The following is a 24,396-nucleotide window of genomic DNA, read 5'->3' on the forward strand; positions in this document are numbered from 1 at the left end:
TTCGGAGAACAAAAAATTGTAAGGGTGCAACCTTACAATATTACATCCATGTCCACTCCAAGAAGAAACCAAAACCCACCCCATCAAAAAGATCTTCAACAACACAATTATTCACTTCGGCATCAAAGAAACAACTTGTATCATGTGCGAATGCCAAATTCCAGCTGGGATCGACCCACCCAATCCAATTATATACAGAGCGAGCAACAGAAATGCTCGAAAGCTGAAGACCCATGCAATTTTGTTCAGCTTTTACTTCCTTATTATGTACATGATGTTATTATGTAGGAGTATAAGCAAAGAAAACACTTAACAACTAGCACAAATCTTTTGCTTTCATTTTTCACGGCTCTCCGTGGCACTGCCTTCAGTTGTTGAAGACCTCGAGACAGGAAGATAAGACCATGCAACGGCAGTGGCACCAACAGTCACAAGGAGACCAACTGTGCACCAAAACCATTTCTGCCTTCTCTTGCGCCTGTTACGATGTTGTCGTGCCAATTCTGCAATGACAATAATCAATGATCAAAAGAAGCACAAATGTTCCTTTTACTGCTTTCACTTATGGGTGCGGAGATGGGCTCAGGTGCAGGCATGGTAGTTCATAATTCTGAGTGCAGGTAAAAGTTGGGTACATTATCTAAAACTAAACAGCAAATGTAACAGGATTAGCAAACTGGGAAAATTGCATTAAAAGCAATCTACGTATTTCAAATATCATGTTAATAAAGTTCATTCACCAAAAAAAATCACAAAAGCAGATATCTGTGAAGTAGACTGAGCTAAAGCTGCTAGATAACAATAATCAACACTGCATGTAGGCTGATATCAAACCTCCATAAAGCTTAGATGTCAATGGTACTTAGGGTATGAAAGTGATCCAAAATTGTTGCTTAAAGTGAAAGCTACCATATAAATGTAAGACCACCAAACTTAAAGAAATGATGCAGCCATGATTCAATTGGAGCAAATAGAAGCAGCTCCGTTAGCGGCAAAAATGTTGTGGATCCTTGCAATAATTGTTGTGAATCTCACCAAACTAATGTCCAAATATCACGGTGATACATTTCAAAAAATTAATTCTCGCATTAAACATCAGATGCTTATTTATCTTTTAGGTATTCAAGATTGATAGAGACAAAAACTCTTTTTCTAATATATTATGTTCATAGCAAAGACTAAAAATATCAGCATAAGCCAACTAAAGCTGTCAAAATATCTGGAAGAAGTTGATCCAAAATGTCAGATCTACGATAGTCTTCTCATGTCTCTCACAATAATTGTTGTCGGCCTCACCTAACTTCTCTTCAAAAATATTCTCGTAAATTAAATTCAAAATTTTATTTCTCACATTTAATTTGGTATAATTGATTAATTTTCTTATTATTCATATGTAATAGATGAGCTTCATTCTAATAAATTATTTATAGCAAGATAACAAAAAAATCAAACTAAACCAAATAAATTGCAAGCCTATTAGGGATAAGTTAATCCAAAATGTCAGCCTTAGACCCTAACCTTCAAGTGAAAAGACTTCAAAGAACACTTCCTTTGAATCATAAAATTAACAAGTGTTTTGAATAATGAATAATCATGTATCAAACTAGTAGCATGAATGACCAGTCATTCTAATAATGCCCCCTAAACTAGAATCCTGCCCCTGCTAATGAAATATGTCTAGTCAAATAAAAAGTCATAAAAATAAGGTCATCCATTTTTCTAATAAATTGATCATATCAGAATCAGCCTGACAATGCAAATTAAGTGTAAGGTGAATAGAATGAAAATAAATATCTACTGTTAAGAAATGTGGCCTCAGTGATACATGAATCAAAGTTTTTTTTTTCTGTTTAAGGTTAACTACAATTATATTCCATCATCTCTCAATGATACCAAAGTTTTCCAACTGGAAATTCTGCAAGAAGGTAAAAACTGTGGAAATAACATAAAAGGCTCCGGTATCTTCAGACTTCAACCTCTTGGTTAAAAGCTACAAAGAGGGACAGTTCTACTTTGAATTTCCAAAGTTTGTTAACCAAAAAATATTGTGTGTGTGTGCATGTGTGTATGTGGTTCATCAGTCAGCAAATACTGATTAGTGAGACTTGCCCAAGGAAAAACCTGCAGTTCTCTTTATAAATTGCTATTCATAATCTTGATGACACTTACAGCCATGGAAATATCATATATGAATTCAAGACAGGATCAAAAGGATGGACAGGAATTATAGCCAATAACATGCTTGATTAAGACTAAGTGGAGAAGTAATGTGTTTCGCTTCTTAATGTAAATTTAGCACTCACCAACTGCTTCTTGGTTTCTTTGAGACATCTCCCTGTTTGCAGCTTCATAATACTGGAGGCGATCACGTAATCTAGCAATCTCAAAGTTCTTAGATTCAATTAGAGGTTCTGTCTCCATTTCAACCTCAGCACGAGAACAAGCCCTGCCTATGGCATCGGCCACAAAGCGTGAAACAACAATATGCTGGCACAACTCTGCAGGATCAACATTGGACTGTTTATCCACCTCAATGGTGAAAGTTGGAGCAGAAAACTTCAAGCCGACAAGTGACAGATGATGACTCAGCATCTTCCACTGGTTTTGCAAGTTCTCAACTGCTTCTTCAGTTTGCTTGCGTTTCTCTATCTCCATCAATAAATTCAGCCTCGTCTCACGCAGTTCATCTTCAATAATTCGATAAGATTGTGAAGTACCATCACTGGAAATCTCTGTATCAAGCAAAAGAAATTGAGTACGTCTAATTTATGGTTTTTAGTGAAATCTAGATCATGGATTGATTCAGTTACAAAATGATCAACTGTTAAGTACGTCATTAGAATACTGATCATCTGAAGAAAATATTAATGTGATCCGACAAGCCTCGAGAAGGCAAGCCACAATTTGATGAGTATGTCATTTATAGGTCTATCCAATGTTTTAAAAGTGGTTTATGCAGTTGCATATGTGGATCGATCGCAAGATGCACTTATTAGCAGATCAACGATATAACAGGATCACATTTGATATATGTGGCCACAAAGGATACATCATCTTTGGGCATGCAGATAGAATCATATGGTAGCAATATTATTAGCTAAGTGCTATAAACTCTTACATTTAGCCTAAATGAATGAATCATTATGTTGCTTATTCATCTAACGTTTATCAGCATATAATATGCTATATTCGCTTGTGCAGTTACAGAAGTTAGTTTCATTATCTTATGACTATAGGATTTACATGTTTATATCACAGCTAGTTGAGAAGGTTATATCTGATAGAAATCTATACTCAACTTCCACTGAAATTCTTATTCCAATAACAGCTTCCCAAATTGATGAGCCTCTTTGTTTGCGATTGATCTAAAGTATCTAATATTTTGGCAATATTAAAAAAATTGAACAGAGTACAATATACTAGCTTGACAACTTGTAAAGGAGGTTACAGTCTAATTACAAGTCATTGCATTTTAAGTTAGTTGATTACAGTTAAATGCTAGCATATGGGTGGATCTGTTCCATAACATGGGCCCATGCCACTCACAAGTTAAGAAATGCTTTGGGACTTTACTCTTGTTCGAGTTCCATGGTTTTTGTGACAAATCCAGATGCTTTCAAGGTTGTGATGACCGAATCCATGAGACACTATGTGCTCAATCGACGCAATAACTTTCTATGTAATATAAACATCATTAAGTGCTAAAGATTTCCCTTTTGGACTTTTATATTTCCTGGAGTCCTTGACAAACTTATTTCACGATATGATTTCTTTTCCCTACCAATATTCTCACTTTCTTATGTTATTCTATTTACATATTAATCATCCCCATTTAATACAGGATCAGAGATTATACAAACTACTTTTCTAAACTTGACACTAAAGAACTATTCTACACATATAAGATATTCTATTGCAGAAAAACTCCAAGTTTTTCAGCTGTTGTATGAGATCCACTGAATCGATGAAACTAGCATCAAACATCATATCAATAATAGTCATGCTTCATAACCTCAGATGGTACACATATTGTCGAATAATACCAAAAACAAAAAAAGAAGGCCAATAAAATCATAGTATTATCTGAGACCTATGAAAGTGTACCTTCAAACGCATCGAAATACTCCCCCGAAGGAGTACCAGGCCTCCAGCACACAGAACCATTACTTCTGTCGAGCTCAGGATTGCTAGAGGTGCTAAGAGAGTCCTGAGGATCAAAGAAATCCTCAGTCTCCATGTCTCCTTCCAAACCAACAGGGCATGGCTCGGCCAATTCCTCGGACCCGACAACCCCACTTTCCACATGCGCGTCTTTAAGCTTCTCTTCCTGAAGTTCAACTGTGACCGAGTCCGGTTCACCTTGGCCTCCATGCGAAGCCCCGGGCTTCCCTTTCCCATCGAACTCGTTGCCATGAGAACCATTCACACCAACTTCAACTCCATTTCCATTGACGGCCTCAGCCTTCTGCACCACCTGCGGCGGCGGCGGCGGCTGCAGTCGGCTTCCACCGTTGAGGAGGCGCGGCCCCCGTCGCTTGTGGTTGATGATGTAGGGAGACGCGGGAGGGAAAGACGAGGGGGAGTCCGGAAGCGGAGTGGACTCGGGAATGGCGTAGAGAGCCGGCGAGATGTTGGGGCGAGGGATGCTCTTCGTCGCGGACGAGTTCGGAGGTATCGGTGGCCGCCCCACCATGGTCGGCGCCGGTGGAGGTCGCTCGGGAGCGGCGGGGCTCCGAGACTCCAGCCCTAGAAAGGTCAGTATCGCCGACCCAAAGCGAACCCTTGCAGTTAGCTAAAGATGGCGTCTATACCGACATCCAAAACCTCATCACAGATCATCATCAACAGCACAAACGAAATCTTACCTGAATATAAGGAATCAACTTGGAACGGTGGAGAAACCGAGTCGAAGCAAATCAGCGAACGCAAGGATAGGACCGGTAAGATCGACAGCAGAGCGGAGGCGATCGATCGATTCACCCTAAAATTGGATAACCATCCATCAAAAACTGTAAGATTTGGGGAGCCGGCGAAACCCTATAATTTCAAAATGAGTTGACCTCCAAAATAAATAGACAAACATTATTCTGCATATTATGATATATTTCACGCTACTATTTTTCTTACAGCAATCACATTTCGAATGACGCTCGTTGACCGAACGAACAATGTTAGCATTGACCGACCGAATTGATTTCTATATATATATATATATATATATATATATATATATATATATATATATATATATATATATTCGAACTTTGTAATGGGCAAACGTCAACGCAGTAATGGATGTTATTTTTTATAATGTAGGATTAGGTAGATAGTAATGATGCAAATATTTGATGGGTACAAGATGACTTTTGGGTCGGGGAGTCAATTCATTAGTGGTAGTTTGATATTTTCTTTATTTTGATAATTTTCTATAGTAAATTTTATTAGGATCGAATCGACAATTATTAGGATCGAAAATTATTGGGAGGTACTAATTTACCTCCCAATAATTTTCTAATTTATTGGGAGGTAAATTAGTACGGCGGATAATAATGACGTCGATTCAAAAAATCTTCGTTTCGATTAAAACCGATCTCCGAAGATAACTTGAAATTGAATGATTGTTGGAATGTAAGTAATAAAGATAAATAGCAAGAAGTAAATGCAAATCAGATTTTTATAGTGGTTCGGTTGTCATAACCTCATCCACTCTCAATTCCTCTTTTCGTCGAAACCATCAACATCCACTAACAGTCTTCATTCAATAGGCAAAGATCAACCACCTTCTTATAATTCTATTCTCCTTTTGATATATTCAAGAGAAAACCTTTACACCCCCACAACCTCCTCTCTTAAACTTTACTAACACTTAGAGTTTAAGAGAAGTTCATACAATATTACAACAGTGTTTTCTTTTTTTTTTTTATTCTCAATTCTTGTGTATGTTAACTAAGGATGAGATATGTATTTATAGCCTTAAGTGTATTCAAACTTAAAGCCTAAAAGTATCTCATCCCTGATTTTCGAGATACTGACGGTACCACAACCTAATGATATAATCACTTGACACCCTACCACTAGGCGGTACTACCGCCTAGTTTAGCTACCACGTAGTTTGGCGATACCACATCCCAATCGAATTAGGTCAAGAAATTACATCTTATTGGAGAGGTTTGGGTGGGAAGTCAATTCATCCGTGGTAGTTTGATATTTTCTTTATTTCGATATTTTTCTATAGCAAACTTAATATGTGGGGTCGGTACATAATATTTTTTATAAAATATAAAAAAATTAATGTAGAGATATTTTAAAATATATAATTGTCGTGTTTGACTTTCTCAAATGTAGTAGGATAGTTTAAGGGTTGAAAATTTAGGTGGAAATGATAGAACTGGATCATAAAAAAAATGACGAGACTGATAGATTTGGATTATTATTTCTATGTATCTTTATATCAATTTGATTTTTATCGGATCTAATTTTAAAATTAATCTTATAGTTTAATTTACTGATATACCATTCATTGGCATATCAATCTGATCGTAGTTTGATCATTGTGAACTTTGAGATGGCTCCTAAGATAAATATGATTTAAGACGAAATACTATCTTATATAATAAGATCGATCATCGTATTACTACTCAGACAAAAATAAAAAACCTTACATTTGGTTCAAAAGTTCAAATAAACCGTCTGAATTTAACAAATCCTAATATTGATCGGTGTCAGTCCAAATTTGACTGTTATCGATCGACCGTTCTGACAAGCAAAAGTAGCAGTGGAGGGAGATGGAATTCCGTCCAGATTCCAATAAGAGGGGGCGATAGCTTGGAAATAGGAGGCGGACTTGGTATCGATAGATTGAAGATGACATGACCTTTCCCCTTTCGATTCCTGGACTCTCTCCTCCCATGGATGATCTGAAGACGACGACCTCTCCTCCCTCGCCAGATCCCGATCCCGATCCCCATCCCGATCACTCGTCTCAACCTCCGAATTCGTACGCGGCTGTCGTGATCGGCGGCACCTTTGACAGACTACACCAGGGCCACCACCTGTTCCTCAAGGTCCCCCTTTTCCCTCTCCTTCTTGCCATGCGGGTTATCTACCGTGTGATGGTCTGCTTGTAGCTTAAGCTTTCGTCCTGTAGGCATCCGCGGAGCTTGCGAGGGAGCGCGTCGTCGTGGGGGTTTGTGATGGACCCATGTTGAGCAAGAAAAAGGTGCCCTCTTGTTCCTTTTTCTTCACCTTTTGTTCGATTTGCCTGTTTGGAAGCAAAAATAGATAATAAAAATTGAATCAGAAATTCCTAATCGTGCAAAGAACAAATCCGAAGCAAATCTTATTCTTATTCGCACCCTGCTGGTGTCCATATATCAACTGTTTGATCTGTTATTCAGCTAATCATCATTTGACACAGCCATTAAGTGAGAGTTTTCCATTCGTTAATTGTCGTCTGTAGGACTCTCTATAACACCTCCAATGAGTCCCACTTCGAAAATTGGGAGAAGACTTGAGTTGGTCTATAAAAGACTAGACGAGTGTATTACCATTAACTTGAGCTTCAGCATTCAATATTACGTGGTTCTCCGCTTATCAAGTTAGTAAGTCAATTATCAGACCAAAAGTTAGATTGTGAGGAATGATATCAAGGCTGACATGTGATATGTGATGTTTGGTCCGGTGGTTGAGGGCTACACCACTGTGATTTAAGCATTGTAGGGATTATAGACGTATCAAGTTAGTGAGTAGTTATCCTGTCGAGCTGGGTTGTGATACTCTTTTTAAGGTCAAAATAACAAAATACTTGTTGCTGCCCATCGAGACTGAGCAAAACAATCGTGCATTGCTTACTGCACTGTTACAAAATCTAAAATTGGTTTAGTAAATTTAAGGAGTATTTTGATCCCAAACATGGACTCAAAATCTCTTATTATTTAGTCTACTGCTGACAGTTGCTACAAGTACTTTTGCTGAATTATTGGTTTTGAGGATCTAAACTCTCATCTTTTGGTCCCTGAAATTGCAGTATGCTTTCCTAATAGAACCAGTTGAGAAGCGCATGCAAAGTGTGAAGGACTACATTAAGGTAATCTTTTGAGAGGTGCATTAGATATTCTACATTGCTGAATGAATATTGTTTATTATGCATCATTCAATGAGCAGTTCAATTAAGGAATACAGTAAAGATCATGAATTTTATGTAACTATTATCACAAAATTGGTATGCTAACTTCAGACTTAAAGCTGCTTGTACTTCCCATTTTGTTCATTTGGAAGATCTAATTAAGCATTCCTTGTCTCATGATCTAGCAGTTCTGTTTTGGTGTGACATTAGTTTCAGGCAGCAGAAATTTATTTGGATTTATGTATCACTTCGTCATTTATCTTAACTGTTTATTATCATTTTATATAGAACACTAAACTCTGAAAAATGAATGACAGGAAGGATAGGGAAATATTTTTTGCTCATTTATATTACGTGTAGTTCCTTGCTTTTGTTGTTAACAGTTCAAGGGAGCAACTAACATACTGATGACCTGTCTGTGCAGTGAGTCCCTAGTTCTGATTCTTAAAAAAACCTTAGCTTGTACTAGTTTATAACTTTATTATTAATGTTTATATGATCATGTAATAGTGACTTGTGACAACATGGAGATCTATCATGAGCTAGAGCAATTTATGGTCGATTCACACAATTGTGTGCAGTTTACTTAAATGGTTGCAGTTTTTGATGAGATGATAATTGCAACAATCTATGGCTGGCATCACTCTTTGGTGATTCTTCAGGTTTCACCTTCTTTTTTCTTAACAAAACCTCATGTATAAGTGGCAAGTATTTAAAGAAACCGTTCCTTATCTCGTCAGTAGTTTGTCGAGATAATTAGGCCTTCCTTGGAATGAGTTTCTATTAGACCTTCATCCAGTTTCTATTAGCCAAGGTTTTAGCAGCTATGGCTGACAACACTTTTTGGTGATTCTTCAGATTTCACCTTCGATTTTGCTATGAAAACTCATGTATAAGTGGCAAGCCTTTAAAGAAACAGTTCCTTATCTCGGCAGTAGTTTGACGAGATGATTAGGCCTTAATTGGAATGAGTTTCTATTAGGCCTTCCTCCAACTTCTATTAGCCAAGCAGCTATGGCTGGCATCACTTTTTGGTGATTCTTCATTTCACCTTCTTTTTTCCTATGAAAACTCATGTACAAGTGGCAAGCCTTTAAAGAAATAGTTCCTTACCCCGTCAGTAGTTTGTCGAGATAATTAGGACTTCTGTGGAATGAGTTTCTATGAGGCCCTCCTCTGTGAGCAGTTAGAATATGTGTCTCCGCGACAATATCCGAGCCTTTGATCATGCAATCTTCTATCTCTAAAAACAAGATCCAACTGTTGATGTTACTCGAAAGCTTTTCACAACTTTTGCTCATTTATCTGAAAAATGTTCTAATTCTTTCTGGGCCACTAGTGATTCAGATGTTCTCATTGTATATATACACATACTTATTTTCTTTCCCACCACTGATTCTTTTTTTCAGTCCATCAAGCCTGAGCTGACGGTGCAAGTTGAGCCAATCATCGATCCATATGGTCCATCCATTGTAGATGAAAATTTGGAGGCAATTATTGTGAGGTGTCATATCTATCCTTCAATCCTTATCGAATATACTGCTCAAGACAGAATCAATCACAATTCAGTCATTAAAAAGCCACATCTAAATCCTTTGGGTTTGTCTTCCAGTAAGGAGACATTGCCGGGAGGAATTGCTGTTAACAGGAAGAGGGCTGAGAGAGGCTTATCACAATTAAAGGTACATGAACATTAAAAATCCACAAGTATCTCCTGTTATTTTCTTACAAGTCAACCATAAATAATTAGTTTTTGATATTGATCTAAAGTTCCGGCCGGTTGATTCTCATTGTTGTGTGAATGCAGATTGAAGTGGTGGATTTATTGCCAGAGGAATCTACAGGAACCAAGATAAGTTCTTCAACACTTCGAAAAATTGAGGCTGAACAAGCAATCATCAATAATCAGCAATAGCAACGTCAACAACTATCACATTCAGAGTGTCCCACATTGATACTACAGAACTACATTCAGAGTGTCCTACGTAAATACCCTACAAAACTTTTCGACAAGGACATATGTTCGATTGTTCAAAGTTGTGCCGCAAAAGCTTACCTCTTGTAGTATCCTTTTTACACACAGGAAGCAGATATATTTACGAGTGTACTTTCCACTATTGTAGTAATTTTATTTCTACAACTTGTCAACTAAAAAGCTGTAATTGTGAATTTCACAAATTCAAATAAACATTTTTATATGTTAGAAATTCTGATTTTACATAAAGAAAAGATATATTACATACATATTCTGTTTTTGCAATTTTATTTCTTGATCTAAAAGAATTTCTAATGGTTCCTCATGATATGTGCATTTCAAGTGCCATCAACAATTCAATGGATAATACACTAAAAGGGTGGGAGGTGTCAAATGTTGCAGATTATGTTCTTGTTGCTAGTGCGAGGTTTCAATCCCAAATCCGTGTGTGAAGGCATTGACCTCGGTGATCAGTACTTCTCCTTCATCCAAGAACATCGAGTTCGAGTTGGATGGCTCCTCCATCTTTAGACTGTTTGCTGTAAGGGATTGATTTCCTGCAAAAGGTGTTCGATAAAATGACCAAACAGTTCAGAGAAGGATCCAACATGTTCTAATAATGATCATAAAGATTACCTTATAATGTTTGCTAGGGGTGGAATTCTACGCCAGAGAAACTGTGCAAACCAGCATCCCAAGCAGAAGCCCCATGAATCCAGGAAGGTGTCAGGCACCGTAACAAGTGACTCAGAGGCATTCATGGCCATGTTCTCCAGCTGAAGGGCAGATAGATCGAACAGGTCTGACGACACCCCAGTCACAGGACTGCTGCTGGAGTTGCAGGATGAGTTCAACTGCACCATCACCAAATGGAGAGCAAGATGTGGTCATGGAAGTCAACATTTGGATTTAGACTTTTACCTCTCCGTCAAAGAAGTGCATTCTTGGATTCACAGCAGCGAGCTTCATTGACAGGAACTATTGGACGCACGAGGAGGAAGACGGATCAGTCACAGCTTACATCGTGGAAGGATAAAGATCGAAGGGTATGCGTACCTCGACTTGCCTTTGGAGGGACCGCACGGAACATGTGACACCATCGGTCGAACAGTTAGAAGGCATATACAAACCAAAGAATTCACAGTGTTTCCTGCATGGAAGCGGCATGCTCTTTCAGCTACAACCGGCATGTACTGTTACTTCGCTGTCATGCAGCGATCCTGTCTCAAGCATTGCCCATTATGGATCTATCCTCTCTCGAAGTTGAATGGATGAGGCCTTCATCCATGCAAAAGAGCAGCCGCTGCGTCTGTAGTTTGTGTAGGGGATCGGTAACGAGGTGAAGAACAGGAAGAACAATGTGGAACACTAGCAGCGCGCCACCTTCTCAATCCCAACCTGCGGCTGACAATTTTGCTTTTAATCTTTGGAACGTAATTTACGAATTCAAACTGCTCCTTGCTTCCCTCAACGATTAAGATTTGAATAATGAAAATAAATTTTACTTTAGATTTAAGTTGTGCGACATATCAAGGATTCGGAGTTAATCTATGTCTAACGTCCGAGCTTATCGTAAGTCTAGTGTCAAGAATATAAAGGATTCGACGGATGATCCTATAAAAATTATGTCATAGGCGTATTCGATAAAGATCTCTCGTATACTTAAGTTGGTAGAGATTTAGATAATTCAATTGTACTAATGAGTAGTGTTGTTAGATAGATTAAATGATGCACTTGGAGGGTCTTTCTATAGTGAGCTTTAGTATCCGTAAAATTGAAGTCAAGGGTTCTTCCACTTTTTTTGTTGTCTCCTTTGGCATAAATTTAGATTTTTTTTATACATATTCTTCCACATAAATTTTATTTTCTTCATCTTCGGCCTATCTATATCTATTAGAAAAAGATTCAAATTCAAGATAATTTTTATTAAAGGTTTCATAGTATTCCTTCCTAACTTAAATTCTTTGTTAGGGCAAACCTTGTTTATGAATCTTCCATTGAGATTATAAGAAAGTTCATATATATCATATCTTTATGTATATAAAAATAATTAATGAGAAGGAGTGACACATAATTAATCTAAAACACATCACCCTGTAGGCTTGTGGTGAAAGACACCATCTACTTGCTCTTGTGGTTGTTAGTGCATGTTTGATGGGGCTTCTTCTACATCTACTTGCTCTTGCTAGGTTTGTCTTCCTTTTGGCTTGCAGATGATGGTGATGGTGAACGACACCATCTTGTCTATTGCAATTCAATTGTTTGAATCAGTCAAAGAGTGGCAAAGGGTCATCTGAGGTTGTGGGGAGGGGGGATTTCTTATCCTACCACCTTTTTTATGTGTGGTCTTCTTCCATTCTAATGCATACATATGTAATCTATAAAGACTCAATATATTTTTTAAAAAAAATTAAAAAATCTCAATTAGCATAATAACTTTCAAAAATTCTTGCAAAATATATTTTTCTTTTTCAAAATGATGATATTACCTTTGTCGACCATCGTCTCCACCCAACACCGTTGCTGCTTGTCGCCGTCACCGAGGTGGTGATAAGCAGAGGCGATCCTTGTGCCCCCTTCCTGCCTCGTGCAAGGATGCTAGCCACAACACCCTTCACCAGTGTCTCTGTCTTAACCACTTATATTATGGGCAAGGACAATACGAGTGAAGTGAATAGGGACAAATCCGATAAGATCTAACGAAGCCCACAGAGACAAGGGTAAGTTCGACGAGGGCAAACGAGGCCCACAAAGATAGAGAGTTTAACATGAGCCATCGAGGTTTGCGAAAGCAAGGGCAAATCCAATGAGGGCCAATAAGGCCTATGAAGACAAGGACGGTATTGCAAAATAAATGCAACAACAGATCCGATAAAGGCAACAATAAGTTCGATAGAGACAACAAGTCCGACGAAGATAGGGGTAAAATAATATTTTAATGCAAAGAGAAATATTTTGTAAAAAAAATTAGAAATTAGGACATTCTATAAAAATTTCTCAAAACTAAAGATTTTTTCAAAAAAATTCACCCAATATATATTTGTTTTGATTCACAGCGATCTGTCTTTCTTGGATACTAAAACAGTAAGGCATTGAAGACATGAAATCATTTCAGATAATGGAAAGAACATCATATCAATTGAAACCACGCAGAGAACATTGCTTTGGCACAACTCGAAACAACATACCAGAAAGGGAGGGATAAATCTGACCACATACACAAAGATATAGAAAATGCATGTTTATCCATGCAATAGATCACGACCACGGTAACACACCTTCAAAACTTGATTTCTAGGATTACTAACTCAACAGTGTGGATGATTCATCTTTATGATACAGAGGCAGTAAGTACCCAATACTTCTTTGTCAATCCATCGGCAAAACTGAAACTTGCTTTGGAAAACAACAGCTTAGAGAAACTTGCTTCTGGTACTAACAGCATGAACATAGACCCGATCTACCAAAACCCCACACCTATTTGTCTATACACTCAATCAGAAGAATGGACAAAGAGAAATATGGATGAAATATTGGAATACAAGTGGATGACCATAACATCCCAATCAAGTATTCCACCAAAAATGCATAAGCTTTACATAATCCTTCCTAACTATACAGGCTTAAGGAATGTGTATACATGTGTATATATATATATATATATATATATATACAAGAATACCATACATACCTCAATGTCCAGCAAAGCGCCTAACAAGGAGTTGAGGACTGTGGTTTTGAGAACCACCTTATTTTCCTTCTAAAGAAACCGACAGATTTGGAATGCGGTCGTTCATTTGCAGAATGGCCTACAAAATGCTGCGTCGGTTCAGGTTCGGATTCAGGATTAATATATAAATTGACAAAACGATCACTGTGCCTGACATCTCTCAAACGATGGAGCAGCCTTTGAGAAACCTCCTTGCCCTTGGCATTCCCGTTAACAGATATATTAACAAGAGCTGGAATCACACCCTCATCCATGATCAATAGACAATTTTCAAAACTCTGAGAACATACGGCATAGAGGATATCCACTGCAAGTTCTTGTTCTTCTTTGCTGCCAGTGTCAAGCAGCTCAGATATGGAAGCAAGGCAGGCAGTGGCTTTGGCTACCAGCATGGCACCCTCTTCATTGCTGCTTATGGTCTGGATGATCTTTAAGCAAAGATGTACAAGTCTTCCATCCATCATAAACGAGGCAAGTTTTGTTATGCATCCAGAGGATAAAATATAAGATTTTACATCCTTGTCAACTGATAAATCAAGCAGAATGTTCAGAGAGAGTTCAAGGTACTTGGGAACTTCTGAGTCTAAGGATTTCAGAACAGTGGTTAGAACACCAGATGACAGAATGTCCGATCTACAGCTTGGATCCTGGGCCAGAATATGCAACAGCGTTAAAGCTTCTATACTTGTCTGAGAATCAAGAAAGGATAGCAAAAGCTGCAATGCATCTTCAGTCAAGGATGAGAGTTCAAACCTGGACAATCATCAAGATGACTTCATGAATACTGTAAATTGAAAAGGACTAGAGACAGAATATGGGATAGAGAGCATAAAACAGCAAACTTCTATATACAACGGAAAGATAAAGGTAACCACCTGTTCTTATTCAGGAAAGCGAGAAGTAACTTATTTCCATTTTTCATTGCTTGCGCATTGGCCATTTCACATGCATTCTTCAGAACACTAATTAATGCTTCTGCAAAGCCATTGGAAAGCATAGCATGAGCCATCTCCTCGTCACTTTCCAGAAGGCTTTTCACATTTTCCACTGCTTTGTCTTGAACGTCAATTGGAAGTTCCAAGAGTCTACAGAAAAATCTCAAAAACATTTCATGATTGAAGTTGGAGAACGACTGACATTGTTGATAATCATCACTCCATGAGAAAAAATGAGCATAGTCATCCTCTACATTGTTGGTGCTATTGACGTGGGGTGATTCTGAACAGTAACTAGCATCAGATGAGATAAATGAAACATTGCTGTGATCATTTTGAAGAAAATAGTGCCTAATACTCCCATCTAAAAGTGGTGCAGAAACATTCTTCAGACTTGATATGGAGTAACTATGAGAAGGTTCCCAGCAGTAAAAATCTGCAGGACTGCATCCGGAACAGGGTTCTGGAACCTTGATACCATGTTTCGTGGACCAGTTAGTAATAAGATCCTTCATACAAGAATTCGGAACCACATAAAAGTTCTCCAGTTTTCTTTGAGTCTTTGGACATGTATCGTGTCCCTCACTAAACCATTTTTCTATGTATATCCTTTCATATGTTTGTCCAGAGGCTATAACTACAGGATCATACATCAATCTGGATGATATAGGACACAGAAATTCCTCAGGAGGTATAACAGCTTGACACAAATTCGTTGGAGCCTCACCTTGATCTCCAGGCTCATCATAATTTGAAGAACTACTAGTGCTGCTGGCAGAGTTCGTGTGTCTAGTAAAATTCTGACTACTTGATTTGTCATTCTCTTTGAGCTCATGACTATCCTGCCTAACATTCTTTCCATGCTTCTTCAGGAGGTACATAAAATATTTCAGGATCTTCTCCTTTTTTGTATCAGACCCATCCAATTTATCAAGTAGTTTGTTCAAGGCTCTTCTTTCTAATAAAATGGCCTTGGGAGATGTCAGCTTCAACCTCAGAGCTGCTATCTGAAAAGTCTCAAACTCTTCATCTTCACTGGTGTCCGTCCGGTGAAGCAGATCCAGTAAAGCTCTGCCAACCTCCTCTTCCGAAGAACCCACTTCAAATTTTGTGAGACTAAGATATTCCAAAACTGCAGCAATCTGTTGGTGATATCTAAATGTCAGTGCATTGGAATCATATTTTTCGAAACTAAGACTGATGCTAATCACAGTGATAAGCACATAAAAGAGAAACAGACTTCCTTTTGAGAAATTCATTATCAGACAAAGTTTTAAGAAACATATAGCCTGCATATTATTGCCAGAATACTGTGTAAGGTAGATAATCAAAAACTCAAAGCAACAGGGTCTAATTGAATGTGCTAAAGAATAACAATAATGCATTATCAATTTGGTATGCTATCTAGTCTATCCTGCAGATGGAAAAACCTGGTTAACCAGAAAGTTAATGGCATCAGAATTCTATTAACATATAAAAACTGGTAGAAATATATATGGTTAAGACTTAAGATTCAGTAATTATGACAGCAACATGGTTTAGTACGTGAGCAAAAACATTACAAGTAATGCAGGATAAGAACCTTATCTTTGTATAAGGTCATTCTAAGGAAAGAATAACAATAATGCATTATCAATTTGGTATGCTATCTAGTCTATCCTGCAGATGGAAAAACCTGGTTAACCAGAAAGTTAATGGCATCAGAATTCTATTAACATATAAAAACTGGTAGAAATATATATGGTTAAGACTTAAGATTCAGTAATTATGACAGCAACATGGTTTAGTACGTGAGCAAAAACATTACAAGTAATGCAGGATAAGAACCTTATCTTTGTATAAGGTCATTCTAAGGAAAGAGAACAGTAACCTATTGGCAAAAGTTGTTAAAAAATAGCATACACAAGAACTACATTTCCTTCAATAAAAAATTCTATGCTAATTCATTTTGCTCTATTGTTTCCTCTTCTTCCTCCCCATCTAGGTTTATCTCAAATTGCTTATTTGGCAAAAAAAAAAAAGCAATAATAAATTAACTCAGCTTTCTCTCTGAACCGAATTATATTAATATTTGTTACAATTGATGCTTTCAGAAAATTCCTTACTTATTTGCTTTAGTGAGATCAAATGCACCGTTTCTTGACAAAGATGATGAAAGAACTCCCTGTTAATATTTTATAAGACAAAACTTAGAAATCTCAAAGTGGTGACAATTAAACGACAAAAAATATCCTAAATCTTACATAAAAGTTTAAACCAAGGTTTGTCGTACCATGGTGTACCGCTCATTACGGGCGGTACGTACCGATCCAATAGGGGATCAGTATGGACAATACATACCAATCTATTGGTATATCCCACCATACCATGCGTCAGTACGTTGATGCTTATCGTACCAATAGCCGGTCGATACATCAGTACGGACCAATAAGGCGAACCATGGTTTAAACCAAGGATTGAAATATTGTACCGAACCGGAGTTTCGATGTTCGCTCGGTACGGTACGATACTGTATACCAAGCAATATACCGTTCGGTATATCGCTCGGTATATATATATATATATATATATATATATATATATATATATATATATATATATATATATATATAAGGCAACGTCGTGTCACCTTTTCCTTCTCCCACGTGGGGCGACGTCGCCTCGTATATATATATATTTCGTCCGGTAACGAGCGGTCCATGTACAAGTCAGCTGACGAACCGGTACGAGCGATATTATTTGAATCTGTATACCTTGATTTAAACAACGAGAATCAAGGAAAAAAATCAAAATGAAAATGTTTAATCATGTCAAAGCTTGTTGATAGTTGACTAAGGCTACGTTTAGGAACACGTTTACATTTCTAATGTGCAATTGGAGAAAGGGGTTTGAGTGAATGTGTAGTTGTGAAATGCTTTGAGTGATTGATAAATAATAGATGAAAACTGTATTTTAAATGTATATTGATATAAGTTTTGTTTGATAAAATTATATTTCAAAAGTTCATTGAATATTTTTGACAAATTTACCCTTCTAATACTCTTAATATTTATTTAAAATGAATATTTTTTTATTTAAATTAATAAGTAAATAACTAAAAAAAATAAATGACTGTATGTAATCTTATAAAAAAAATCGTATGGCCCAAATATATAATAAATAAATAAATAATCATATAAATAAATATGAAATAATTTATTAAAAATAAATAAATAAAATTTCAATTTGTAAAAAATATAAATCATATTGGTTTCTCACTAAATCATTTTAATAATTTTGTAATTTTAGATAATGTTACATGGTGCCTTTGGAATTTGAAAAATTACATTAGCATCTTGCAAATATTGAAATGCTAATACTATCCTGATATAGTATCAGTATTTAAGTATTTCCAATGCAACATCCAAGTCCGATGCGATTTTAAAAAAAAATTATCAAGCACCAATTCACAATTAAAATATGCATTGGGCTCTTAATGCACATTTCAAATGTATTCCTAGACACACTCTAAGGACCTCAAAAGTTTTTAAATTTCGGTAGCAAGTGAACCAATATATATTACAACTCCAAAACATACTCTTAATATCAGGGTTTGCTGTAAGGTCACTTAATATTTCAAAATTGAGAACCAGTCCATGTGACTGCTGATCAATCACCAATCATAAATATATGGAAAACATTCTATCCCAAAGGTATACAGATTGTAGTTATTATTAGTGCACAAATGTGAAATGTGAATCAAACTGCAATCCTGACTAACCTTAACTGCTAATGGTGGCGGTACCATAGTTTGAATTTGACATAGACTACGAATTAATGAGCTTCTTATCCTTTCACATCTTGATAAAGTTGTGTCCCTTGATATTGCCTGCAAAATTTATAGACATTCAAAAACAAGGAAATATGGGAACAAGTAAACAATAATATTTTATGAAAGGATAAATTAAAGGAAATAAAGCAATGCAAAAATTATGATGCATTATGTATGAACACACAATTATAGTTGATTAAAATTTTACAACAATCAAATAAATGTGTATGAAAAGTCAAGAATAGCTTCAACAATCAAATCTAGTTAAAATATATAGATTTTGTATCAAATTAGTAGCATAAACTGGCTCAAATCAAACTAGCATTTGTATAAAATCAGTGGCATAAACAGACACAAATCAAACAAATATTTCTAAGAAAATTCAAAGTGTGGGGATACATTCCAAACCAGATGGATGAAGTTTGTTGGCAAAGAATTATTTATCAGAGACAGCACAAAATTGAAAGAAGTGGTTCCACAGCACTTAAAGAGAGTCGATTATTACTCTACTAGATGCAATTAGATGATACAAGGATACCTTCCTTTGCCTTTATCAATGTCTCACATTTCCAGTGGTCAACTCATGGGTAGAGTTGAGATACAATATGGTGTTCAAGTATCCTTTTATTACGATAGGAAAATTACAGATTACCCACCTGATAGATATCACAATTATCACTTTACCCACCAGAAATGTCAAAAGTGACACTCAATCTACCTAGTTATCAATCCATCCAACAGGTCATCTTTTTATTATTCATTGTCATGGGTCCATAGTTAAAAAGACAATAATGTATTGGCATCTTATAGGCAGTAATTAGAATGGGAGAGGAATGCAGTCAAGGCAAAATCAAGATCGTTTTGTAAGTCAAATGCTAATTACTTTTTATCCATAAGTTATCATTGCATATTGAGGGCATTATTGTGTTGCAGGACTAACAGCAATGGATGACAAAATGGTTATGCAATAGATAGTAATAGTGACGTAATGATAATGGTAATGGTAACATATGCAATGGTAATGGTCATAATGATAATAGTAATAGTCGTAATAGTAATGGTAATGGACATAATAGCAATGATAATGGTCAAAGTAATGGTAATGGTAATAGTCGTAATTGTAATGGTAATGATAATATACATAATGGTAATAGTCATAGTGATAATGATAATGGTATTGGTAAATAATGGTAATGGTAATGGACGTAATGGTAATGATCGAAATGGTAATAGTAATGGTAATCTTCCTCGATGTCTTCAATTTCGAATAATACCGACGGTACGTACCAGTCCGTCAGCAAACCGGTACATGAACCGCCCGTTACCGTATATATATATATATATATATATATATATATATATATATATATATATATATATATATATATATATATATATATATATATACACGACGTCGCCTCTCTTCTCCCCAGGCGAGGTGACATCCCCGAGGCGACGTTGTCGAAAAAGGCAATGTCGCCCCGCGTGGGAGAAGGGAAAGGCAACACAACGTCACCTTTTATAAAAATATTTATATATATAAATATATATATATATATATATATATATATATATATATATATATATTTATATAATCTTATATATATATATATATATATAAGATTTATTATTTTTATTATTATTATTATTATTATTATTATATATATATATATATATATATATATATATATATATATATATATACCGAGCGGTATACCGCTCAATATACGGTAACGTACCGTACTGAGCGAATGTCGAAATTTCGATACAGTATAATATTTCAATCCTTGATCTTCCTACCTCTTCTAAACTCCAAAAAGAACATAGAAGAAATTAGTGATCGTATATCATCGTTTCTAATTTACATGTATTCTTTATCTTCTTTTTCTTAAAATAAATATTAATCTTACAAAAATCTTGAGCATTTTGTCACAAATACAAACCATTTGGAATTTCTATGCAACTGCTAGTTATCACATGTGAATCCGGTTATGAATGTGTATTTTCCTTTAGATAAACAAAAATCAAATTCTTTCAAGAAAATAAAGAAAGATATATCAAATCCTACTTATAAATTGTGATGTATTAACATTATCCTTCCTATTCATATCCTCTGTTCTTAATCATGCTTCATGATCCTGAAGATAATAGAGTGAGGCATGTTGGTCAAGTTTACGCTTATCATCACTTCATACTGTGGAATTAGTTTCTGAACTTACATTATGGAACATACTTCAAGAGTTCTTACGTGTAGTGCAAAGAAAGGTGATGATTAGTTATAGAACAATAATAAAAAATCCATATGAAGTAAATTTCCGTAACAATCAAGTAAAACTATGAAAGTACCAAATAAAGCTTGCTGGATTCAGCACAGTGCTGAAGAAGTAGCTTGGCTTTGTCAATTGAAGTGTTTAAAGAGCATAACTCTTGTATCCCAGATGAACATCCTGGTCGAGCTGATTCTATTGCAGGTAGAATCAAATTGATATTGTTCAATAACTTTGTAAGCTCCAAACATATTGAATTGTTGACCTGGATAAAAATTGAATATAAAGAAGCATAATTACAAATTCTGGAATTTCAGATCTGGGTTCTCTAATGAGCTGGTAACAACAGCAAGAAAGGAGACAATGTCATATCGAGTATAAAATTCCTAAACTAAATCTCAATAAGTGTGATTAGTGTTGCACAACTCTCAATATGAGTCTTGAACTGTCAAAGAGAAGTGGTAGATTATTACCTAATCGACCATTTCATTAGTTTTGATTATAACACTTCTCCAACAGACTCAATATAGCACGAATACAGTGCAAAATTAAATATGCCAAAATGCCATCACACCAGCTTATATAAATGAATATAATATTACAAGTCATATGAAGCATATATCAAAGTTATAACACTAACAGATTTCAAACTTCAGGTTCATACAGACCAACATCAATAAAGTTAATCCAGGGCACTGGCAAACATTCAGAGGAAAAGACTGTGGCATAGTAAATAAAAGGGCTTAATAAAAGGGTGTAGTAAATAAATTATATACCTTGGTATCACAATGATTTTGAAGCTCTTTCACAACACCAGTAACATCAGTCCCCATCCAATAACAACCTTATCTTGATCTGAAAAAAAAAAGAAAAAAGATGAGACATTCAAAATCAGTTAACTAAAAAACATATAACCACTATCAACACCTTAGAACACAAAATAACCTTCAAATAAACTTATTTGTAATCCATAAGACACCAAGCAATACTTGGATCATCGATGCCAATGGAAGTTAAAGTACTCAAAGATTGTTAAACACAAGTAGATGAAATGCACATCAATCGGTCAATCATCGATGATAGTTTCTAGCAAGAAGTGAAAAAAGAAAGAAAAAAAGAAAGTCAAGCTTCAAAGAAGTAGAACGATCTAAAATAAACAAATAGCACTATTTTAATGGATTCTCGTTAAGAAACACAAGCAACATAAGTACAGCAGCTTGATTCCTCGTAAAAGGTATAGCAGCCTGGTACATCAAATTTAAAATAAAAAATCACAGTGAAATTAAATATATATATATCAAGGAAATCCAAGATGCCACACTCAAAGTAACGAAAATGTAGATATTAGAAAAAACATAGGGTATCTCCAAACTTTTCCCTCTCGTAGTGATACATTCACTGACAATGAGTTACAAGCCCAATAAAAGAAGACTGAGTAAGCAATTGGTCTTGATCCATTTAAACTTACACAATCCACTCAGCTAGGTAATTTCATCGTTAGGGGGAAAAGAAGAACTTAAGCAGAGAAAGGCCTTTGAAAGAATTTTGATTATTCATTGCAGGTAAAACACGTGCAGGGACAAAAATAATATCTAACATGTTATCTAAATTTAACTAGTATATTAAATAAAAGTGATCGTAGAAACACAAACACTTTTCTCTCCCTTTCTTTTTCCAAATAAGTAGATGTCCTGTTTACGCCCTAACGTACACCAAGCAGTACGCCAATGTTATGCTGCTCAATGCTGTCTGGCAAGACTAAATGAGACAGCTGTTAATATAAGCAGGAACAAGAAACAGTTTCTAAATTCTATAGGTATTAATCTTTCTCAAAGATCTAATCATATAAATCTCTCCAACCACAACCCAATTAACAAAAGAGGAAAACTAATATCACCAGTACATATCTAGCAAAAAAACGAGAGTCAAGAATGATCATTCTTTTCGTTGTGCAAACTCAGAGCAAGACAAAGCACAATCATCCAGATTATATATGCCAACAATTTTAAGTGAATACCAGAATTAATTCATAAAAGGAACAAAACCAGAAGGAAAACAAGGATTTAGATATGCAGAGCTCGAAAAACAAATGAATTCATTACGAATTTGAGAGTTATTCATGTAGCGTAGCGAAAAATCTCCTCCATCCGATCAAACAATGTGTCAACGAGAAAGTAAACAGCGGAAGATCGCGTCTTTACTATCGGTATTCCTACTAGAGTAGAAGCATCACCATAAACAAAGACCTACTGAAGCCCTTCTTTCGAACCAGAGTTCCCGCTACCGCTTTCCTCCGGTGAAGGGAACAGAACCCCCGGAGGGAGTCGAACGGAGGGGGGGAAGCTGGTGACACAACTCGACCGAAGGTTAAAGGGGAAGTAAGAGGAGGGGAAAAGGGGGTTTGCTTATGAGGAGGAAGAGAAGCGAAGAGGAAAAGAAGAGGCCGGAGAGAGGTGATCCGAGACGGCAGAGCGGAGCCAGAGCAGCAGGGCTGCAGATATAGACGAGGACGAAACGATTGGAGCGGTGGGGCGGGGGAAGGTGAAGCCGAGTCCTACGCACCAGTGGGCGTGGGGCATGGGCAAATTCTTCGGGCAAATTCCCCTAAAACACCTCCAAAATCTTTTTTTTTACCCCCACAAAGCATCATATTTAAAGAAAAATATCGTCTCATTATCCACTCACAAGTTTTATCATCTCCTTCATTAATTATAAATTATATTCTTTATAATTAGTTATCTTTAATATTTTATTTTTTTATTTTTTAAAAATTATAATAAGATACATATACTTACGAAAGTAAAATATTTAATCTTATTTTTCCTTATATCATCGATTCTATTAATAAAAATACCGCATGTACTCAATGATAAATCAAAATAAATAAAAAAAATTAAATTAAATATTTTATTTTGATAAATATATGGATCGAAATACAACTAATTACATATGGTAATATATAATTAACTCCTCTTCCAACGCATTCGTCTCTATTGTTTCCATAGGAAAAGATCGTGTGTGAGCTATGGGATAAGAAGACTAAGGAAAAAAAAAAAGTTGAGGAGGAGGTAGAGACAAGCTACGATAATGCGATCAGGTAAAGGCCAACGTATTTTTTATTAGAAAATTTTATTTTTATTAGAAAATAAGAGACACTTTAAAATGAAACAAAAAGAGGTGTTTAACGAAAAGTAATATAAACTCGGGGCATTTTGGGGAATTTACTTTTTTATTTTTCTTCATTTAAGAAAAACGTTGTTTTTACTAGCAAACACCGGACACCATCCATGTCAAATAGAAAGACGCCACGTCAGATAATGCGTTCCCAAATTAGACTTGGCCTTGTAGATTTGGTGGTGGTAGTTTTGACTTCAAACTACTTTGATTCTGTCTCATAGAGCTTCAAACTAGAGCAGTTAAATCCATGAAATTTATTATTATTATATATATATACATAAATTAAATATCTGCTCTTCCATTTGGTCTGTGAGCATCACAAATAAATTAAATCCTTTTTAATGGGAATAATTTATGTCGAGGCAATTAAATACTG

At 35.9% G+C, this 24,396-nt stretch overlaps 3 protein-coding genes across 4 annotated transcripts; 1 reads left to right on the plus strand and 2 right to left on the minus strand.

Moving 5' to 3' along the window:
- Positions 1 to 83: 83 nt before the first annotated feature.
- LOC135598368 (uncharacterized) lies at positions 84 to 5,072 on the minus strand. Its single transcript, XM_065092045.1, has 4 exons — positions 4,866 to 5,072; positions 4,105 to 4,746; positions 2,304 to 2,732; positions 84 to 503 (listed from the first exon to the last, which is right to left on the minus strand). Exons 2-4 carry the CDS (start codon positions 4,691 to 4,693, stop codon positions 337 to 339), a joined length of 1,185 nt encoding a protein of 394 aa, XP_064948117.1. The 5' UTR covers positions 4,694 to 4,746; positions 4,866 to 5,072; the 3' UTR covers positions 84 to 336.
- Positions 5,073 to 6,763: 1,691 nt separating this feature from the next.
- LOC135598369 (phosphopantetheine adenylyltransferase-like) lies at positions 6,764 to 10,369 on the plus strand. The gene is made up of 6 exons (XM_065092046.1): positions 6,764 to 7,064; positions 7,148 to 7,219; positions 8,027 to 8,086; positions 9,535 to 9,629; positions 9,738 to 9,807; positions 9,933 to 10,369. The coding sequence occupies exons 1-6, from the start codon at positions 6,870 to 6,872 to the stop codon at positions 10,038 to 10,040; spliced, it is 600 nt and encodes a 199-aa protein (XP_064948118.1). The 5' UTR covers positions 6,764 to 6,869; the 3' UTR covers positions 10,041 to 10,369.
- Positions 10,370 to 13,649: 3,280 nt separating this feature from the next.
- LOC135583168 (U-box domain-containing protein 5-like) lies at positions 13,650 to 23,409 on the minus strand. Of its 2 annotated transcripts, none has more exons than XM_065092049.1 (6): positions 23,094 to 23,409; positions 21,620 to 21,698; positions 20,923 to 21,108; positions 18,526 to 18,633; positions 14,706 to 15,907; positions 13,650 to 14,583 (listed from the first exon to the last, which is right to left on the minus strand). In XM_065092049.1, exons 2-6 carry the CDS (start codon positions 21,674 to 21,676, stop codon positions 13,812 to 13,814), a joined length of 2,325 nt encoding a protein of 774 aa, XP_064948121.1. In that variant the 5' UTR covers positions 21,677 to 21,698; positions 23,094 to 23,409; the 3' UTR covers positions 13,650 to 13,811. The 2 variants fall into 2 exon arrangements, with proteins under 2 accessions (XP_064948121.1, XP_064948120.1); XM_065092048.1 differs by having other exon boundaries at positions 23,077 to 23,409.
- Positions 23,410 to 24,396: the final 987 nt, after the last annotated feature.

This window comes from Musa acuminata, chromosome BXJ2-1 (assembly GCF_036884655.1).
Source record: "Musa acuminata AAA Group cultivar baxijiao chromosome BXJ2-1, Cavendish_Baxijiao_AAA, whole genome shotgun sequence".
Classification (NCBI taxonomy): Eukaryota; Viridiplantae; Streptophyta; class Magnoliopsida; order Zingiberales; family Musaceae; genus Musa; species Musa acuminata.